This window comes from Penicillium manginii (genome assembly GCF_028828005.1).
Source record: "Penicillium manginii strain IBT 31320 chromosome Unknown utg000005l:1.0-5665137.0:1.0-5668048.0, whole genome shotgun sequence".
Classification (NCBI taxonomy): Eukaryota; Fungi; Ascomycota; class Eurotiomycetes; order Eurotiales; family Aspergillaceae; genus Penicillium; species Penicillium manginii.
This window is the reverse complement of record NW_026643106.1, coordinates 3,623,455-3,640,069: the sequence shown is the minus strand read 5'-3', so window position 1 is coordinate 3,640,069 and position 16,615 is coordinate 3,623,455. Positions and strand designations below refer to the sequence as shown.

Genomic DNA, 16,615 nt, shown 5'->3' with positions numbered 1-16,615 from the left:
GAACCTTAGGTAAGAGACCGCAATCAAGAATGCTCAATCGATGAGTCCATGAAGAATTTTAGTCCATTCTTGCTTCTCAGCCCCGTCAGCATCGCGCGTTTGGCAGAAGATTTCATTGGCTGTCCACTCCAAGCTGCAGATCTCAGGGGGGGGGAATTCACTTTCTTGGCCTAGCGCATATTTTCGCCAGTCGAAACCCGAGATGCAGAAATCTTACGGTCGCGTCGGCCATCGAAGACCCTCGTGTTTGTATTTGGGCTGTTTGATACAAACCGCCGATTCCGATTCCGATGATGACCGTGGCAGAAGCTCGGAACCATGCAAGTGGTGATTTATGCGAATGTCTAGAGATTTTGGGGAGCGAGAGCGAGAGCGAGAGCGAGAGGGAAGCAACGAGAAGGCGATCCTAGAGGCCTGAGGCAGGAAAGTCTCAACTTGAATAACGTGCGATAACAGACTGGCACCCGACTCCATCAGTTGGTTATTAGTGAACACATTGGTTCTTGAAGCGGATAGGCTACCATTATTGGACAAGACTCATGTAGCACAGCGTTAGATAATTATCTAAGAGGAAGATTTTGAGACTTCAAGCTTGAAGTCCCGGAGGTTCCATGACAAAGTCTCGGCACATAATAGTGATCTCAGAGAGATTATTAGCCACTAACTCATCCCCATCCATGGGTGGATATTAAGCGTCTATGATAATATTCGTTTCTTCTATATTGGCGGAAAAACTCGAAGATGTCTCGATTTCGTGGTTGATTAATTTCTCTTGAATTAATTACTCATGAACTTGAGAAAATGCTTGTCTCATCGCATCAGCCACATTTTCCGCCTGAAATGAAATTAGTTAGTGCCAGCTCAGGTAAGAAGGATAAACGACTCACAAAAGGCGCTTTCATCATCGTGAAATGGTTGCCTGGCGTGCGGAATATCTTGATATTCTCAAAGCCTAATAAGGCATCCCATAATTGAGGTCCGAAGTCTTCTTTATTTTCCAGAAGGAATTGTGCGTGTCCGTAAGGATAGGGGTCCGGCCGAGGATCGTCAGGGTATTTGCAGACACCATCTTCACACCAAATGATATATGTAGAGGGTGCTTTTGCTGAGTCCATGGCGCGACAATCGTAAGTTGACAAAGCATTTATAGATGCCTGGAAATGAGGCAGGAGCCATGGCGGAGTCTTTGCAGCGCTTCCATCTCCGAGAAGACCTATAGAATTGAACCACTGGTGCAAGGTGCCCGGCAAAGGCTCGATGGTTAATGGACATGGTGCATCTAATAATATCAAGCGATCGACCTTTTCTCCGGACCGAATAAGTTGCCGAGCTCCCTCGAAAGCTATAACGCCGCCTGCGGACCATCCCTATGAAATTTTTTGGTTTAGCTAGCAGTTATATGTCATATGCGTACTATGCCGGTACGTATATTCGGATGAGAGACTAACCCCGATATTATACGGCCCGCTTTCCTGTCTTTTTCGTATTTCCTGGACGAAATATTGAGCTATACCTGAGACTCCACACGTATATTCCTCTGGTGTCGTCATAAACGGCGAGTTGAGACCGTAAACAGCAATATCTGGAGACAGATCAGGTATCTGCGTATATGAAGTAGCGGAGCCACCGCCATCTGGGATTAAAAATAACTTTTGTGAAGCTGTCCTTGAATTTCCCTGCAAAAGAAAAGAGGTGGCGTGCTTCTCCGGGATCGGTGTAGATAGAATTGACAGTGGGTGAGAAATATTTGCCAAAGATTGCTGCAGAGGAAGGTATTTCTTTTCTTCTTGGTGATCTGGATCATTGCTCTCCCAGTCTTCTGTATCTTCCGTAGAGAGGATCGTATCATCTGTGATGCTGAAAATACTAGATGGATTGCGTTTGCCGTGAGGGGCTGTTGTAGATGATAATGACTGATCTATACATTCGGGACTTTCATGATCATTCAAGCACCGTATGTAAGTTTTGAGAGATCCAACTGTCGGGTTATCGATAAAGATAGTGGATGAAATTTCAAGAGATATCTCTTCCCTTATCCGAGAACTTATAGCAAGTTGCATTAGGGAATCGACTCCTAGATCAGCAAAGCTGATAGGGTCCGCTAGTTCACTTTGGTCAATGCCGCATTCCTCGGCTACTATTGCAAGAACCTGAGATAGCAACGATGGACATTGGATTTTTTTCTGGCCGATCTCCAGTGGAGATACCTCGACTGGAGAAGCTTTTCTTGGCTCAATAGCACGTTCTTCGGGAATTTTGGCAGGTCGAGATGTCGTAGACTGAGAACGAGGAAGTATTTGATCAAGTACGGTTCTTGGTATGCGCATGAAGGTAATACCACTGAAGACAGCAATGACAGAAGATTTTTCAAAGCAGTACAAGTCGCCGGTGACTAGGTTACCTGCTGTCCTTTCCTCCATTCGAACATAGGTTCGATATTTTTTTTCCAAGGACAAGGGTCTTGGCGAGTCGGAGAGACTCCCAGCCATGAGAGACGTAGACACTTTTTGGATTATGATCAGTCAAATGTGCATTCAGAACGAATCCCGACAGGTGTCCGATACTGTCAATCCAGTAAGGGGGAACGGTGAAGGTTTGATCGGCACCTGGGGCCTCAAGCACGACATCTGCAGTCGCTTCCCAGTGTAAAGGGCTCAAATAAACCTTTTTCATGCCTTGGAAAGTCTTTTCATAATCCACAAATGCCGAGAAGAGCTTATAGACAACTGCTTGAGATAGAACATGTGCTTCGTGTCCTTGTCTTTGCTCACGAAGCGATTCCATGCGAGATTCGACCAGAAATTCAATTCGCCTCCACTCATCAGCACATTCCGACTCTTTGTAAAATTCAACCACAAAAGAAGCGTGCTGGCCCTCCTGTGAGCTGATATTCATTTGAATGCTCTGTTTTGATTCGCTGGCCTTTGCGTTTATGCTGATAATATGTGGTGTCATATCTCCTGATATGAGTGTTTTTTGAACAGCCATGTCTCGTACATTCATACCGGGAGCAGAATCAGTTGTTAGATGTGGGTTCATCTTTCTGTGCATATAAGCCCCTATGGTTATACCGATGTCTCCGTAGAGCGAGGAAGGACATAGTGCCACGTTGTTAACCATATGCCCTCTCAGCAAGCAGCGAATACCCGACAGTGATAGATCGGTTTCTGCGTCAAGGATATTCTCGTGATCACCAAATCTCTCTTTTATCACACGATGAACGGACGTGGTAGGAATGAAATCCGGTAGTTCATAACGCTGCGAAGGTGCAGTATTAATCCCCTTGTTCAAACACCAGTCATTCTGATAATCGATCCAATAATTTGACTGTGCCCAAGCGTAAGATGGCAGTTCAAGCAACTCCAATGAGTCTTCAAATTCTCGGTGATATTCCCCCCCAATCAATCTTAATCCCTCGGTTGCTAAGATCACTTGCCGCGTGGGCCAAGTTATCCCATGGCTTTTTCTTCCGATGCAGGGAAGCACAGGTAGTAACTGATGAGCCAAGAGTCGATCTAACAAACGCATTACACACTGGGCTAGGCCCAATCTCCAAGAAAGCAGAATCACTTGTAATGAGCCCGTTGGACTGAGCATCGCAGAGTGCCCCGTAGAAATTTACCGTTTGACGGGCATGTCGACACAGGTAATCCGGGCAAATTACAGATTTTCCGAGGGTCCGTCCAAGCGTCGGAGACAGAATTTCACATTTCGGTTTTCGGAAAGTGACTCTCGAGCATAGGTCCCTAAAGGGTGCCAGTATTGCATCAACTTGTGAGCTGTGGAATGCGTAGGGCACAGCCAAGGGTGTCACTGTGTAGCCGAGACCTTCAAATTGACGTTTAAACGTTTCAACATCGGCAGCTAGGACACTCAAAACAAACTCCTTGCCACTGTTTATACATGCAAGTCGAGATTTATGTGAGTTCGTCAGATCCGAAGATAAATCTCCCCCTTGAATGGCAAGCATGGTGTGGGTGCCAACGGTACAATTCATCTCCATTAATCTGGCTCGGGATCCCACAAGATAGATTGTATCGGCTGCTGATAGAACACCAGAAGCAAAAAGTGCAGCGTATTCGCCGAGACTGTGACCGATTACAACGTCCGGTATGACTCCAAGTGCGTTCCAAAGGCGGATTAAAGCCATTTGAATTGACACCTGTGCCACTTGGAGAAGAACTGGTGAATGCTCAAGTAGTGATCGATCATCGCTTCCATCGACAACGGCCTGGATTTTGGGGAACCCATAAGAGATACAAATCGAATTGAATTCGATCAAGCTAGATCTGTACACCTTGTTCATGCGGAAAAGATCGGAACCTGCAGCAGGGTACATCGTGCCTTGACCGGTGAAAGTCATTACAACCCTGGGCGCCTGCGGAACGGGCAGAATATCCGATTCCATCGCCCGCGCCAGGGCACTTTTGACTTGGTCGACATTCGACGCTGAAACGGAAAATCGGTAGTTGTGATGTATCCTCCGTGAAGTTGTTGTGTATGACAGGCTTGGAAGAGAAACGTTTGGGTGTTCAATCAAATAATCGAATAGGTTTTTCAGGTTGGCCTTGAGCGAAGATAAGGCACGAGCCGATACTGCTACGACTTGTGTGGTTCGAGGGTCAAAGCCTCTTAGAGACCTGACTTTGCCATCCGTGATGACCATTGCAGTGTTACCACCCGCAGCACTGAAGTTATTCACAAATACTTTCCGACTTTGTGACGATGTGCACTTCCAGGAGACAGGCTCCTTTGCAATATGAATATTTCTCTCGGCAAAATCAGGGAACCCCTTGTTAAGTGTTTTTTTGACACCGATATGGGGTGGAATCAAATTGTGACGCATCATGAGAAGAGTCTTGATCAAAGCAGTGACTCCTGATGATGCTTCGCCGTGACCGACATTTGCCTTAACAGATCCGACGTAAACTTTCTGCTCGTTAGATCGAGAGCCCAGGGGCGCGAAAAATACTAGTGACAGATGACATTTCTGTATGGTCGCCTGCTTGTGTACCGGTGCCATGCATTTCGACATAGGAAATATCCTGAAAGTTTACGCGGGCCTGCGACAGAACCCGACGATAAAGATTCTCTTGTGTACCCGCATGAGGATGAGTAATTGAAATAGCATCGGCTGAATGATTTGTTGCGACAGATCGAATGATTCCCAAAACATTGTCGTGATCAGCCTCAGCATCTGTCAGTCTTTTTAAAACGAGGGTTGCAACTGCATCCCCACGACAATACCCGTCTGCGTCATTGTCGAACGTCTGGCACGGTCCAGTCTTTGATAAAAATTGGCCCTTACTTAGGCCGGAAAATATATCAGGATTTGTCATAACATTGCAACCTCCTGCAACAGCCGTGTCACAATCATGTAGCCACAGTGAATTACAGGCCGCGTGAATAGCAGCCATGCTAGACGAGCACGCGGTGTCAATGCTGAAGCTTGGACCACTGAATCCAAAGTGGTAGTTGATGCGGCCCTGCTCAATTAGATAGAGGTCAGTATATGAAAAGAAAATCCGACAAGCATAAAGCTTAACTGTTCAGGATGGCACTGATTTTAGAGAAAAAGAGGTTCATACCGGTCCAAACGCCCTGACTCCACCCGTAATGAAATAGGTATCAATTTCTTGGGCCGCATTTATCTCACGCCAGTCGTCACTTGTCTGTCCATAAAATGTCCCTATACGATCCAAATTAGTAGAGGGTGTACGATTAGGCACATAGCCAGCCATCTCGAGTGCCTCATAGGCGGTGATCAAAGCAAGACGTTGCATGGGATCGGTTTGCGTCGCTTCTCGCGGAGACATATTGAAAAATCGTGGATCAAACAGGCCAGGTCTGTCTATGAAGCATCCGAATGGCGTGTGGCTTTTGTTATAGCCTTTCCCGGACGAATCAAAATGTGTTTTAATGTCAAAACGGTCTAATGGAACCTGTTATTTTGATTTGTCAGCTTGGCTGTCTTGCATGATTGGACTATAACTCTTCTTCGGTTTCAACTGACTTCGCGGTGCATGTCCAATCCCTGCCGTATCACTTCCCAAAATTGATCTAAGTTTTCAGCACCGGGAAACCTCCCTGACATTCCGACAATAGCAATATCGTCCTTTTTCCAAATGTTCGCGGGATTGGACTTTTTCAAGCCATGCTGATACCAATCAATAGATCCTGTGTAGTTTTGAGCGAGATGATCCTGCAAAGCCAGGTTTATGGGCGTTTGTCTATCGAATGAACCAAAAGATAGAACTCGGCAGTCCTGTTCGGCCGACGGGAGGATATCACGATGACATTCAAATAAAGAGACGAAGTCTTGGCATGATCTCAATATATCAATAATCACCGTAGAATAGAGCTCGTGTAAGGAGTCAGCATGATATGTTTCTCCTCCCTGTAACGTAAGAATTCTATCAAATGGTATTTTATTTATCACGGCATGGCCTGCGAGAAATTCTGAATCCATAAAGTCATCGATACTGATTGACTGATGGAGATGGGCGGCGTGGCATGGCCCAAAGGAGTGTCCCCAGGTATGATGAAAACTCCCTTTGGAGCTTAAGGCGCTCTTGAACAGACTCAAAGTGATCGGAGGACCTGATACTGTGATGTATTTAGGCCATATGCTACTAATGTATGGCCGTTGAGTTTCTGGTAATGCCTATGAAATAAAATGAGAACTTGGCTAACCGCAGTTTGAGTTAAAAAATCTTACCAAATTGCTGACGAAACCTTCTATTATGTTATCAGCTTCTTTTTCTTGTAGTCCAGTAATGTCCAGAGACCAATTCTCCACTATTGGATGATCTCCTTTCAGAGACATGCAGTTTGCACAACTTTTGACGTATAAGGCAAGTCTCAATGTAATTTTCACTGCATGAACCGCGAACTCTATACCAGCCATGCCACGCGGGATTATCGCCGCGGTTGTACCAGCAATTAGCCCATAAGAGACAGAAACAATACTTCTGGGGCGGGATTCGAAGTTAAGATTTGTCTCTTGAAACCTGAATAGTAATCGTAACGTTAGAACGATAATCAACCGAACTGAGGACAAGTATCCATACGCAATGTATTCAGCTAATTGGATGATTGAAAGAAAAACGGTTTCTATGATCGGATTCGTGCGTTGTTGTGATATGTATCTATTGACGAATTCATGTAAGTTCGAAAAGCAAGGGATGTCGGTTGTTGTCGCCCCTGGTAGACTTGAAAATGTTTGCCGTAGCATAGAGCTCACGGATAGCAAAAACTCTGACACTAGGGGGTGATTGGATTGCGAAAAGACCAAATCCTGCAATTGCACGGAGCAGGTTGTATCTTGACTATCTCCAAAAACTAGAATATCCATTGTGTTGGATATACTAACTTTAGCAGGCTAATTTCAAAAGATAATGATAAAAGTGACCGAGTTCAAGCCTGTAGGCAAGGAAGACGGAAGGCTCAACGTTGGCTATTTATGTTAACCAAGTCTAACCGATCCACAAAGGTCTCATAAAATATTATCTTACAGCCCAAGAAGCTCAATTTGTTCGTGACTAAAATCCAAGTCGTCAGATATGTTTTCGGGTACTTATATCAGCACTAGCCTACATGATGCTTCAGTGGGAGCCGTGGGGGGACACAACATATCATGTTCCACAGACAACACTGGAGTTTCAAGTCAGCATGACCATCATCTTTGGCATATAACAAACTTGCTTGCAGATAATAATAAGACCAGCCATCCAAATAGAAACCGACAATCATGTGGATAAATCCACAACGTTAAACTGGGTCTCTCTTTTCAATTATATTATATCTTCCGCGCCTGTAAGACTCGGATGCGACAAGCTGCAGGATGACGGAAAGAAAGGATGGAAGGCAGTGTGACCTTTTCGTCTCATGTGTGAGCCATTATAGACTCAAGGTGACTATGCTATCAGGCGGTATCAGGTTGGCTGACAGATGAACAGTAATATAACCTCACTAGCTTACCTAGCCTAAATAATTCATGTCTAGGAATAGCCAGACTTGTATCAATGCTCATAGCAAGCCACAAGACTAATTTAGTAGCGTTAAGAACCATATCGCAGGATTGACAAGAAACCCAAAAGGAAAAAGGAAAGAAAGAAAGAAAGAAAGAAATTAGAAATCGTATCTAAAGCCACCTTCTAAGCTTGGAGATAAGATATAGTGTATGCGAATGGAATTATAGCAACCAGGTCAGTTGTAGATGAACAGAGAGAAACTTTGAATTGGACCAACGATTTTTGCTTATCGTTTGTAGGGGGTCAGGGTGAGGAACCTAAAAGGAAGACATGCCAATATTGGTATAGTGCCATGCAACGGGCGTCAGCAACGAACTTCACGTATATGCAGGGTCGACATTATGCTGCTTGCGCCACGTTTTCTGTGAAACAGAAGAGCGAAATTCGGCCCTGCGATGACTAGATGAAATTGTATTATCTGAAAATCCCTTTAACAATTGTATGGCTCATTTAGAACCAGGTTAATCGCATCGTGTAGTTGCTGAAGCATTTACGCTATCAAGAGTCTTTGCATGCTTCAAAAAAGTCGGTTCCCCTGAATCTCTAGGAAGTATGCTTATACTGAGCTTGTAGGGCTGTGTATCATATCTTCGAGGGAAGCTCTAGAACATTTAAACAGACCTAGAGGCCATAGTCACCTAGAAAATCAAAAAGTAATAGTAACCTGGAAGTGCTGCAGTAAATTATATATCTTCCCTCTACTAGTAGTAGATGTTTAAACCCCACTAACTACTAGTAACTAAGTACTAGTAGGTAGGTATATAGTAAAGCATTCAAGTTAATTCATGATATGAGTAGTGGGTGGCACGGTTGCCTTATTAAGAGCTAATCTTCCTAAAGTAACCCCGCTCTTCCCCTGAGTTCCTTGGCCACCAGAGGCCTATGGAAACGCTCCCAGCTTCTTCAAAGTTAAATTCGAGCAATGTCTGCTCAAACTTGCTCATTGCGATGCCTCTACTCATGCATGTATCAAAATCCGGAATGAAATAGCTGTATATATCCCTACTGAAGGGTATCAAACTGCTCTTTGAGGATCGGCGTCCATTTAATATGGTGCAAAGGTCGTCAGTATCATTCATTAATATATGCAGATTAAGAAGGCCATTGCAACCCTCGTATTTACCCACGTATGATTCGGGCGCTCTCATCGAATCATCGGGTATTATTTTCTGTTCCAGGGCTCTAGCATTCTCTCTTTGAAATATCATTGCGCCAGCTTCGTCTCATGCTCGACCCACGGTTTTAGATTAAATCTCGGCTTGAGATCGAACAACTGTTGGATCAAAGTCTGTGCCACAAAGTCACTTGCATCTCCAAGGCCCCGACCATTAGTCAGGACTAAGATAGCACTCTCTGTCTCTAGAGAAGTCCAGATCGTTGCTAAGGATCCGGGAATTCCACCCGAATGACCGATTGCCAGTAATGAATCAGAGGACTTGCCTAGCATATATTCAGGCATTAAATAATTCTGAGAATCTTTCTCGTGAGAAAGGATATTTCCACTGAAGGCGCCGAGCATTGAGGAAGGAAGATCCAGTCTAAACCATCCCATATAATAAGCGGCACCCCTGATTGTCGAAGGGTCATTAGCTGGTCGAGTCCAGTACCCACGAGGGATGCGATTCATTTGCTTCAAGGGATTATTTGAATTAATTAATCGCGTGGACGACGTTGATGACTCGAAATATTTGTGCCCGTGAAGATTGTATAGCTCTTCTCGCTCGGCTGAAAGGACCGCTTTGCACCATTTCAACATGTCATTGATACTGCTTCGAATTCCAGCAGCAGCTAACGTGTTTCACAAGCGAGCCGGCCACCCCACGATATACAGGAAATACAACTTGAAAATATCTCAACAACTAGACATAATTTTCGAATCTACTTTGTAATATAGGTATTTATCATGATAAAGAGTTGTTCTAGCTATAGCTTTCTAATTTTAGATTATTATTATAGAATATTACAAAAAAGTATATAGCAATTTCGATATCCTTAATACAGATGTATATATTTCTATCACAAAAAGACTTTTTATATTTTAGACTTCAAATATTAGTTCCTAATAATATTCAGAATATAGTACCTGAATATAGCTTCTAACATAGAGAAGATTGTTGAGATATAATGTTATAATTTATCATATTTACTATGTGTTTTGGAATAGGGGATACAGAAGCTGAAAACTGTCACTTCCTCGCCGCGTCATTTGAAGAATGTGACCGTTGGGCAGCCACCCACGCATCAGTATTCGCCCCTGAGAAGTTTGCACTTGTGCACTTCCATCGGCCACAATACCGCACTCGAAGGACACCACCAAATCCTGCAACCGAAGGGGAATCAAGTCAGGACCCTGTGGAACACGCAATTAACAACCACACACTCAACCTGGGAAACGGACGGGTGATTACGCCATCCAAATCAGCGAAGCTACTAGGCGTGATCCTTGATACACACCTTCGATTCGACGACCATCTTGCACAAATCGACAAGCAGTGCACTCGTAGTATCCAAGCGGTGACCGGCCTAGGACGTTCAGGCTGGGGATTACTTCCAGATCAACGCAAGCTAATTTACGAGGCATGTATTGCCCCAAAAGCAATGTATACAGCGTCAGTGTGGGCAATACCCGATGTTTATGGCAAAAAGAGCGCACGCAAGAGACAGATACAGCAACTGAATGCTATCCAACGCCGTGCAGCACATTCCATTAGTGGCACCTTCCGAACAGTCTCCGCCACAGCGATGAATACAATCTTGCACCTGCAACCAATGGAACAGCGAATTCAGGAAGCCCTATGGAAAGGCCTCTCCCGATTAGCAACCTCCCGTATCTACGCGAACATCATCCGTCAACGCGTCCACCACACAAAGCAATCCTATCATAGCAACCTCGAAATCGCCGAAGAAGCCTTCCTCCTACGTGCGAATTACGACTCAGACGACTTCAAAACCCGTCTTCCATTCGCCGTTCCCCCCATGGTGGGAACCCCCAGAAGTCGACATCCCCTCATCTCGCAAAGAAGCGATGTTCGTCCACGACCTCTACCACGACCCATTTAATAGTGGCATCCCGAAACTATACACAGACGCCTCCGGCCGCACAGAACGCATATCGACAGCAGTATACTGCGCCGCCCCCGCTGCTGAGTCCTCCGCCTATCTTGGCCCCATACATAACCACAACCCCCATTGTGGCGAGCTCGCGGGTATAATCCTCGCCCTACAATTAGCAGAGAAACAACCCTTCGACTGTAACATTATCATCTTCACAGACAGCCAGTCCGCGCTCCAGGTAGTACACAACCCACATCAAACATCTGGCCAATATCTCATCCGTAAGATCGTGCGGCTGCTAGACGTGCGACGCGGTAATGGCTGGAGAACGACCTTTATATGGATCCCCGCTCACTCCGGTATCCCTGGTAATGAAGAAGCCGACAGACGGGCCCGAATTGCCGCCGGATGGCGTCCCCAGGAACGAGATAATGAGGGCCCCCCTCGCACCGCTCCTATTGATCGATGGGAATCCCCCCACGTACGCTACAATCGGCTATGAATTACTGGGCACGCCGCACTGTAAAGGAAGCCTGGTCGGATAGCTGGTCATTTCCCCGCGCTGCGGTGCCTCCCGGCCAGGCTCTCCGACTTTTAATGCCCGATCTCGACCCCCGGGGCGTGACGATCTACCGAGGACTCTCCATACGTGAGGCATCCGCTATTATGCAGGCGAAAACCGGCCACCTGGGCCTCAACGGGTATCTCTATCGAATAGGACATGTCGACTCTCCTCTCTGTCTATACGAAACCTCCAACGAAACTGCCGCACATATCATCCTTCTATGTCCGCTATACCACGAGCTACGGTGCACAATATGGGGCTTGCAATCAGCACCGAGAAATCTCCGAGAAGCTCTCTGCAGCACGGACTTCATAAAAGGAACTACCCGATTCCTGCTGGCGACAGGACGGCTGCAATCTCTTATGCCGATGCCCGAAATCGAATCAGATATGGAAGAATCTGGCTCAGACTCAGAAGAAGAATATTGAAACTAACCAGCAGCAAGCGACATATATACCATGGTAGGCAACGCAGCTCCGTTCCTAGCGATGGACTAGGGTACGAGGCAGTGAAACTAACCAAGCGACATAACCGGCACGCTCTGGGGGAGGCTGCATTACGCGAACGACAACTTTAATCGAACTCTCGATCCCCCCCCCTCTCTTGATCCTTATTTCCCGACAACCAGGGAGCCACAGCACCGGCACACTGCTGTAGTGACTAGGTATGCCAAGCGACCTGAAATGCCGATGAGAGCCGCTACAACGAACTACTGAGGTGCCGAGGGCTTCAATAATCGATCAAATGATCGACCCCCGGAACGCTACGCCCACCTGCCCCCACTCGCTACAAGACCCCTGTGCACAGTGACCGATACACAGCTATCGGAGCCCGACAAACGTCACGATACCGGGCCTCCACCGCCGCACGATGGAGATGGAGATAGAAGCAGGAGCACTCACAGGCAGGGGCAGGGAGGCGTGACAGCGGCGGAGCACACGCGTGTAAAGGCGACACGCGTGTAGGAGGGATTACACGCAGATAAAGGTTACACACATGTGGGGCATACACGCATATAAGAATTACACGCATGTAAAAGGACATACACGCATGGCATGCGCAACTTCAGCTGGGATGCACAAGACGGACAGATGACAACTGGCGAGCTCACGAGGACACACTGGTGCGAAACCACATGCGCAAGACGGACAGCCAACAACTGGTGAACCTATGAGGACATATGAGCGCAAAACTGGTGCAAATTGGTGCAAATGGATGGATGGCATGTATGGCATTTTCTGTATATATATCACCTCAGTGGCGAGCAGCAGCGGCCGTCAGCGACACCGGAAGAGCCCCTCGGGAGCTGATAAACGGTGTATAATGCAACTCTCTCTCTCTCTCTCACTATGTGTTTTGGAGCGGCCGGCTCGCTTGTGAAACACGTTAATAGCGGCGAGACATGCTCACATGGCCAATCTTCAAAGTCAAGTTTGACAGATTGACCATTCCCAAGGGTCAGGCATGGAGTAGCAAAGTTTGCATCGGCATGAACTTCCGCTCTTGTCATAATAGTCCGAGTCATTCTTAGAGGTCGTAGGATGTGATCCTTAACAAATTCGTTAAATCTCTGATCACTTATTTGCTCTATAACATGAGATACAATTCCATACACCACATTATTGTAAGCCCACTCGCGATTGAATCTCTGTCATTTCTCATTGGATGTAGACATCAGATTCAGGAGGGGGAGCAAATCAACCTCGTCCATTAAAATAGACCCGTTGGGCCCAAGAAGAGACGACCTGCCTCGCCAAGGCCGCTTAAGTGACGGAGCAGGCCGATAAAATCCGCACTCTCCCCAATTTGGGGATCTTGAGTGGGACAAAATTTTGGAAGAAATTTTGGAATGGCATCTTGCCAATCTACATTCTGAGCATCGACCAAAATTCCCATTTTGAGCAGGAACTGAGCATGTATATGGTGTCCGGGCAGGCCTTTTCAATCATTTCTGGATCTCGATACCCGGTAGAGTGGCAGAACATCTCTCCTTTATGAAGAGCACCGAGAGAAACGGATGGGACTTGACACAACTCTCGAACTAGTTCGACTTGCGGCAAAACCTCCTTTAGGCACTCTTCAAATCCCTGTGTCGGCTTGGCTTGCTCTTCATTTTATCTTGTGTGATTGAAATAACTTCGACCTGAATTTGGAAGAGAAAGATTTATTGCGTGAGAGCGAGATGCTAGTGGCTTCAAGTCGGTCTGATGTTTTTAAATTCAAAGACGGCCGCCAAGATCATATACCTAGGTATCGTATTTCCAAGGTTGCATCTGTCTCTGAGTCCGCCCAGTATCCCGAAGGACCGGTGTCTTACAATTGCGAAATGCTTATGCAAGAAAATCTATAAACGGCTTGATTTTTAATCATTCAATCATTCAAGGTTTATTCGAAACACCTGGATCGAGCAGGTGAATATTGAAATTTAGACGAGGTACGCTAGTAAATTCCAAATTCCAAATCCCATTGTCATATTTTTCATGTTCTTTTATTTTTCCATATAATGTTCAACTTGAATAGATCACCCATTGACTCTGCATTTGCATTTCGAACACAAGGGAAACCTTGCGAGTAGCTCGAAAGGAAACAAAAACCTGTACCGAGGCAACTCGAACTCACTATCCTACTTGGGGAGAGGGATCCTGCTCCACTTTCGCTGCCAACGGAGCCCCAGAAAATCAGCGGGATACGCCCATCTTTGGGCTAGGCCTCGCCACCTCCGAATGTGCTGCTACCAGATCCCCAAAAGATAAAGGGAACACGCTTATTCTTTGGTTGAGCCTCACCGCCACCTGACACACCACCTGCAGAACCCCACGAAAAGATGAACATGGCAAAGTTTAGACTATATATGCATGCTTCAGTATTCCAATTCAGATTATCTTACCAGATGAAGATAGACAAAGCTACTTCGCGAATAGCGTAGTTTAAAAGTTTCTGTAAAGAGTGGTTAAAGATCAACTTGAATTTAATGGGAACCTTGGAATGGCTTGTATAGAAGGGTGAATGAAGATGAACTGGAGAAACTTCTGGAATATATACCATGAGGGACACTCTATTGCAGTGAATAGCAACGAATCAAATATTCATCTCCAAGGTCAGTTGCTTGGAAGAAATAAAACCTCTCTGTGTAACGAGTTAAGTTTCCACTTTTCGAACAATCTGAAAGTCTCTATATGGATCTTCGAGGAGTCAGGAGTGAGATTCAGGCTTGGTGGCCACAAAATTTGTACTGAAGCAGGTAATGCGTGACAGAATCATCCATGAAGCACCTGTGCATCAAATCATCAGCAAGTACCCGGCATTAGGGTATGATAATTTTGCATATCCACTTGTTCTGGTTGAACTTTCCAAACACAAAATACCTAGGCAATTATACGGATTTCTTTGTCTTCAAAGTACAAAACCTACCTGCCCAGGCATGTAGTGCTTAATAGTAGTGAAGTGTTCAGCTTTAGAAATATTGAATAATCATTCAAGTTGTCGGCACGCTTAACTGTAACGGTGATTTAGCTGAGGATGGGCCCCGTGAATCTACTAACCTTGGAATTCGACGACAGGTCAGCAGTTTTACCCAGTATCCGAGTCAGCTTGCGTATTTTGAATTTAAACATGGTAATGTCCTTGGCAAATCAATATCTGAACTAAGACATAAAATAGACTGATGTAATCTTAAGGGGGTCCTACTAAGCAGTGTCCAATAAGCTTATAACGGAAATCTGAGTGGTCGACTACATCTTCCTTCGAGGGTTATTCCAGCAGGAATGGCTAAGATGATTGGTTCAATTATGAGATCCTTCAAGGTTAAGGATAGATATTATGCCCACTGGCATGGTTTACCATCTCAAATCATAGTGTTGCCCTACCTGTGTAACATCGGTCTCGTTCGGATTTACATGTCACAGAGAAGATCCATGCGATGCACAAGAAATCTGAGCTGGTAGAGCAATATTAATGGGGATAAGGTCCTTTACTACTTGCACTAGCTTTGTCCAAAAGCGAAGCCCTCGATAAAGTCCTTTGTTAAGAAAAATACCCGATTGCGTCGCCTTCAGAACCTTGCATCCTTGAAATACGAATGAAGGCTTCATCTACCTGGGCTCAAGGGGATCCCAGATGGATACTCAAATTAAAGAATATGAATCCATATCATTCATACTAGCTCGCAATCTGTCTTCAATTTTCAAGGCTCTCTGTGATAGTATACCAAAAATTCCTTATCGGGCGAGTCAGAGATTGAACAGAATAATTGGGCTATAGACATTTAAATATACTAACAGAATAACTAATCTCACTGCGGCTATATCCTGGCTTCCTTTGCCCGAGACAACTCTAGAATTCCGCCTCCGAGGCTGCCCGCGAATGAGCAACCGCATTAACATTGCCCAGTAGCGAATCCCATGTCCCTACCGAATTTCATCTCTGAACCTTGATATTGGACCTCAGTACTGAGACACAGAAATTTACAAGTTTCACGCAGAGAAAAAGATGGGTTGCCTTCAAAGTTTGATGAATGATTTAGCTATATATGACTACCTAGCATGAAAGATGGGAACGACGAACAGACAATTGTGTGTCGACTTTGCATTATAGAAGAAAAAACGACACGAAATCAACATAGCGAACGACAATCCCGAGTCGAACGACAATCCCGAGTGTGATGCAATGGCAGCTCTTGGCCAACAAGGAGATCTCCTGCAAGTGGGACCATGGAAGGCATTCTTCGGGCAATCTGGAGATATTCATCTCCAGATGCAGAGCTCTAGCTAAGCATTGGGGACTTTAGCCGAACCTTCGGTACCAGGTGGCATTTCCGAAAAGGTGCAATTTGATCATGACGTCGATTATCTTTCGCTTTATGCACCCTCTTCCCATTTACGAGCTTCTTTTCTATAGCTCCACTGGAAGTTGTACCATAACCACCTATGTCAACATCGCCTAGCACTTCATAGATAACTGCAAT

General features: G+C 45.5%; 5 protein-coding genes across 5 annotated transcripts; 1 reads left to right on the top strand and 4 right to left on the bottom strand.

The window, feature by feature from the left end:
- Positions 1 to 781: 781 nt before the first annotated feature.
- N7533_007733 (BcPKS12 polyketide synthase) lies at positions 782 to 1,115 on the bottom strand (the record flags this gene model as incomplete). The annotated part of the gene is made up of 2 exons (XM_057104383.1): positions 782 to 835; positions 888 to 1,115. 2 exons carry the CDS (start codon positions 1,113 to 1,115, stop codon positions 782 to 784), a joined length of 282 nt encoding a protein of 93 aa, XP_056959340.1.
- A 1,282-nt stretch (positions 1,116 to 2,397) lies between these two features.
- N7533_007732 (uncharacterized protein) lies at positions 2,398 to 2,955 on the bottom strand (the record flags this gene model as incomplete). The annotated part of the gene is made up of 1 exon (XM_057104382.1): positions 2,398 to 2,955. One exon carries the CDS (start codon positions 2,953 to 2,955, stop codon positions 2,398 to 2,400), a length of 558 nt encoding a protein of 185 aa, XP_056959339.1.
- A 749-nt stretch (positions 2,956 to 3,704) lies between these two features.
- N7533_007731 (conidial yellow pigment biosynthesis polyketide synthase) lies at positions 3,705 to 5,816 on the bottom strand (the record flags this gene model as incomplete). The annotated part of the gene is made up of 4 exons (XM_057104381.1): positions 3,705 to 3,746; positions 3,773 to 4,971; positions 5,015 to 5,486; positions 5,589 to 5,816. 4 exons carry the CDS (start codon positions 5,814 to 5,816, stop codon positions 3,705 to 3,707), a joined length of 1,941 nt encoding a protein of 646 aa, XP_056959338.1.
- Positions 5,817 to 9,237: 3,421 nt separating this feature from the next.
- N7533_007730 (uncharacterized protein) lies at positions 9,238 to 9,552 on the bottom strand (the record flags this gene model as incomplete). The annotated part of the gene is made up of 1 exon (XM_057104380.1): positions 9,238 to 9,552. The coding sequence occupies one exon, from the start codon at positions 9,550 to 9,552 to the stop codon at positions 9,238 to 9,240; it is 315 nt and encodes a 104-aa protein (XP_056959337.1).
- Positions 9,553 to 10,631: 1,079 nt separating this feature from the next.
- N7533_007729 (ribonuclease H family protein) lies at positions 10,632 to 12,080 on the top strand (the record flags this gene model as incomplete). Its single annotated transcript, XM_057104379.1, has 3 exons — positions 10,632 to 10,953; positions 11,027 to 11,568; positions 11,616 to 12,080. The coding sequence occupies 3 exons, from the start codon at positions 10,632 to 10,634 to the stop codon at positions 12,078 to 12,080; spliced, it is 1,329 nt and encodes a 442-aa protein (XP_056959336.1).
- Positions 12,081 to 16,615: the final 4,535 nt, after the last annotated feature.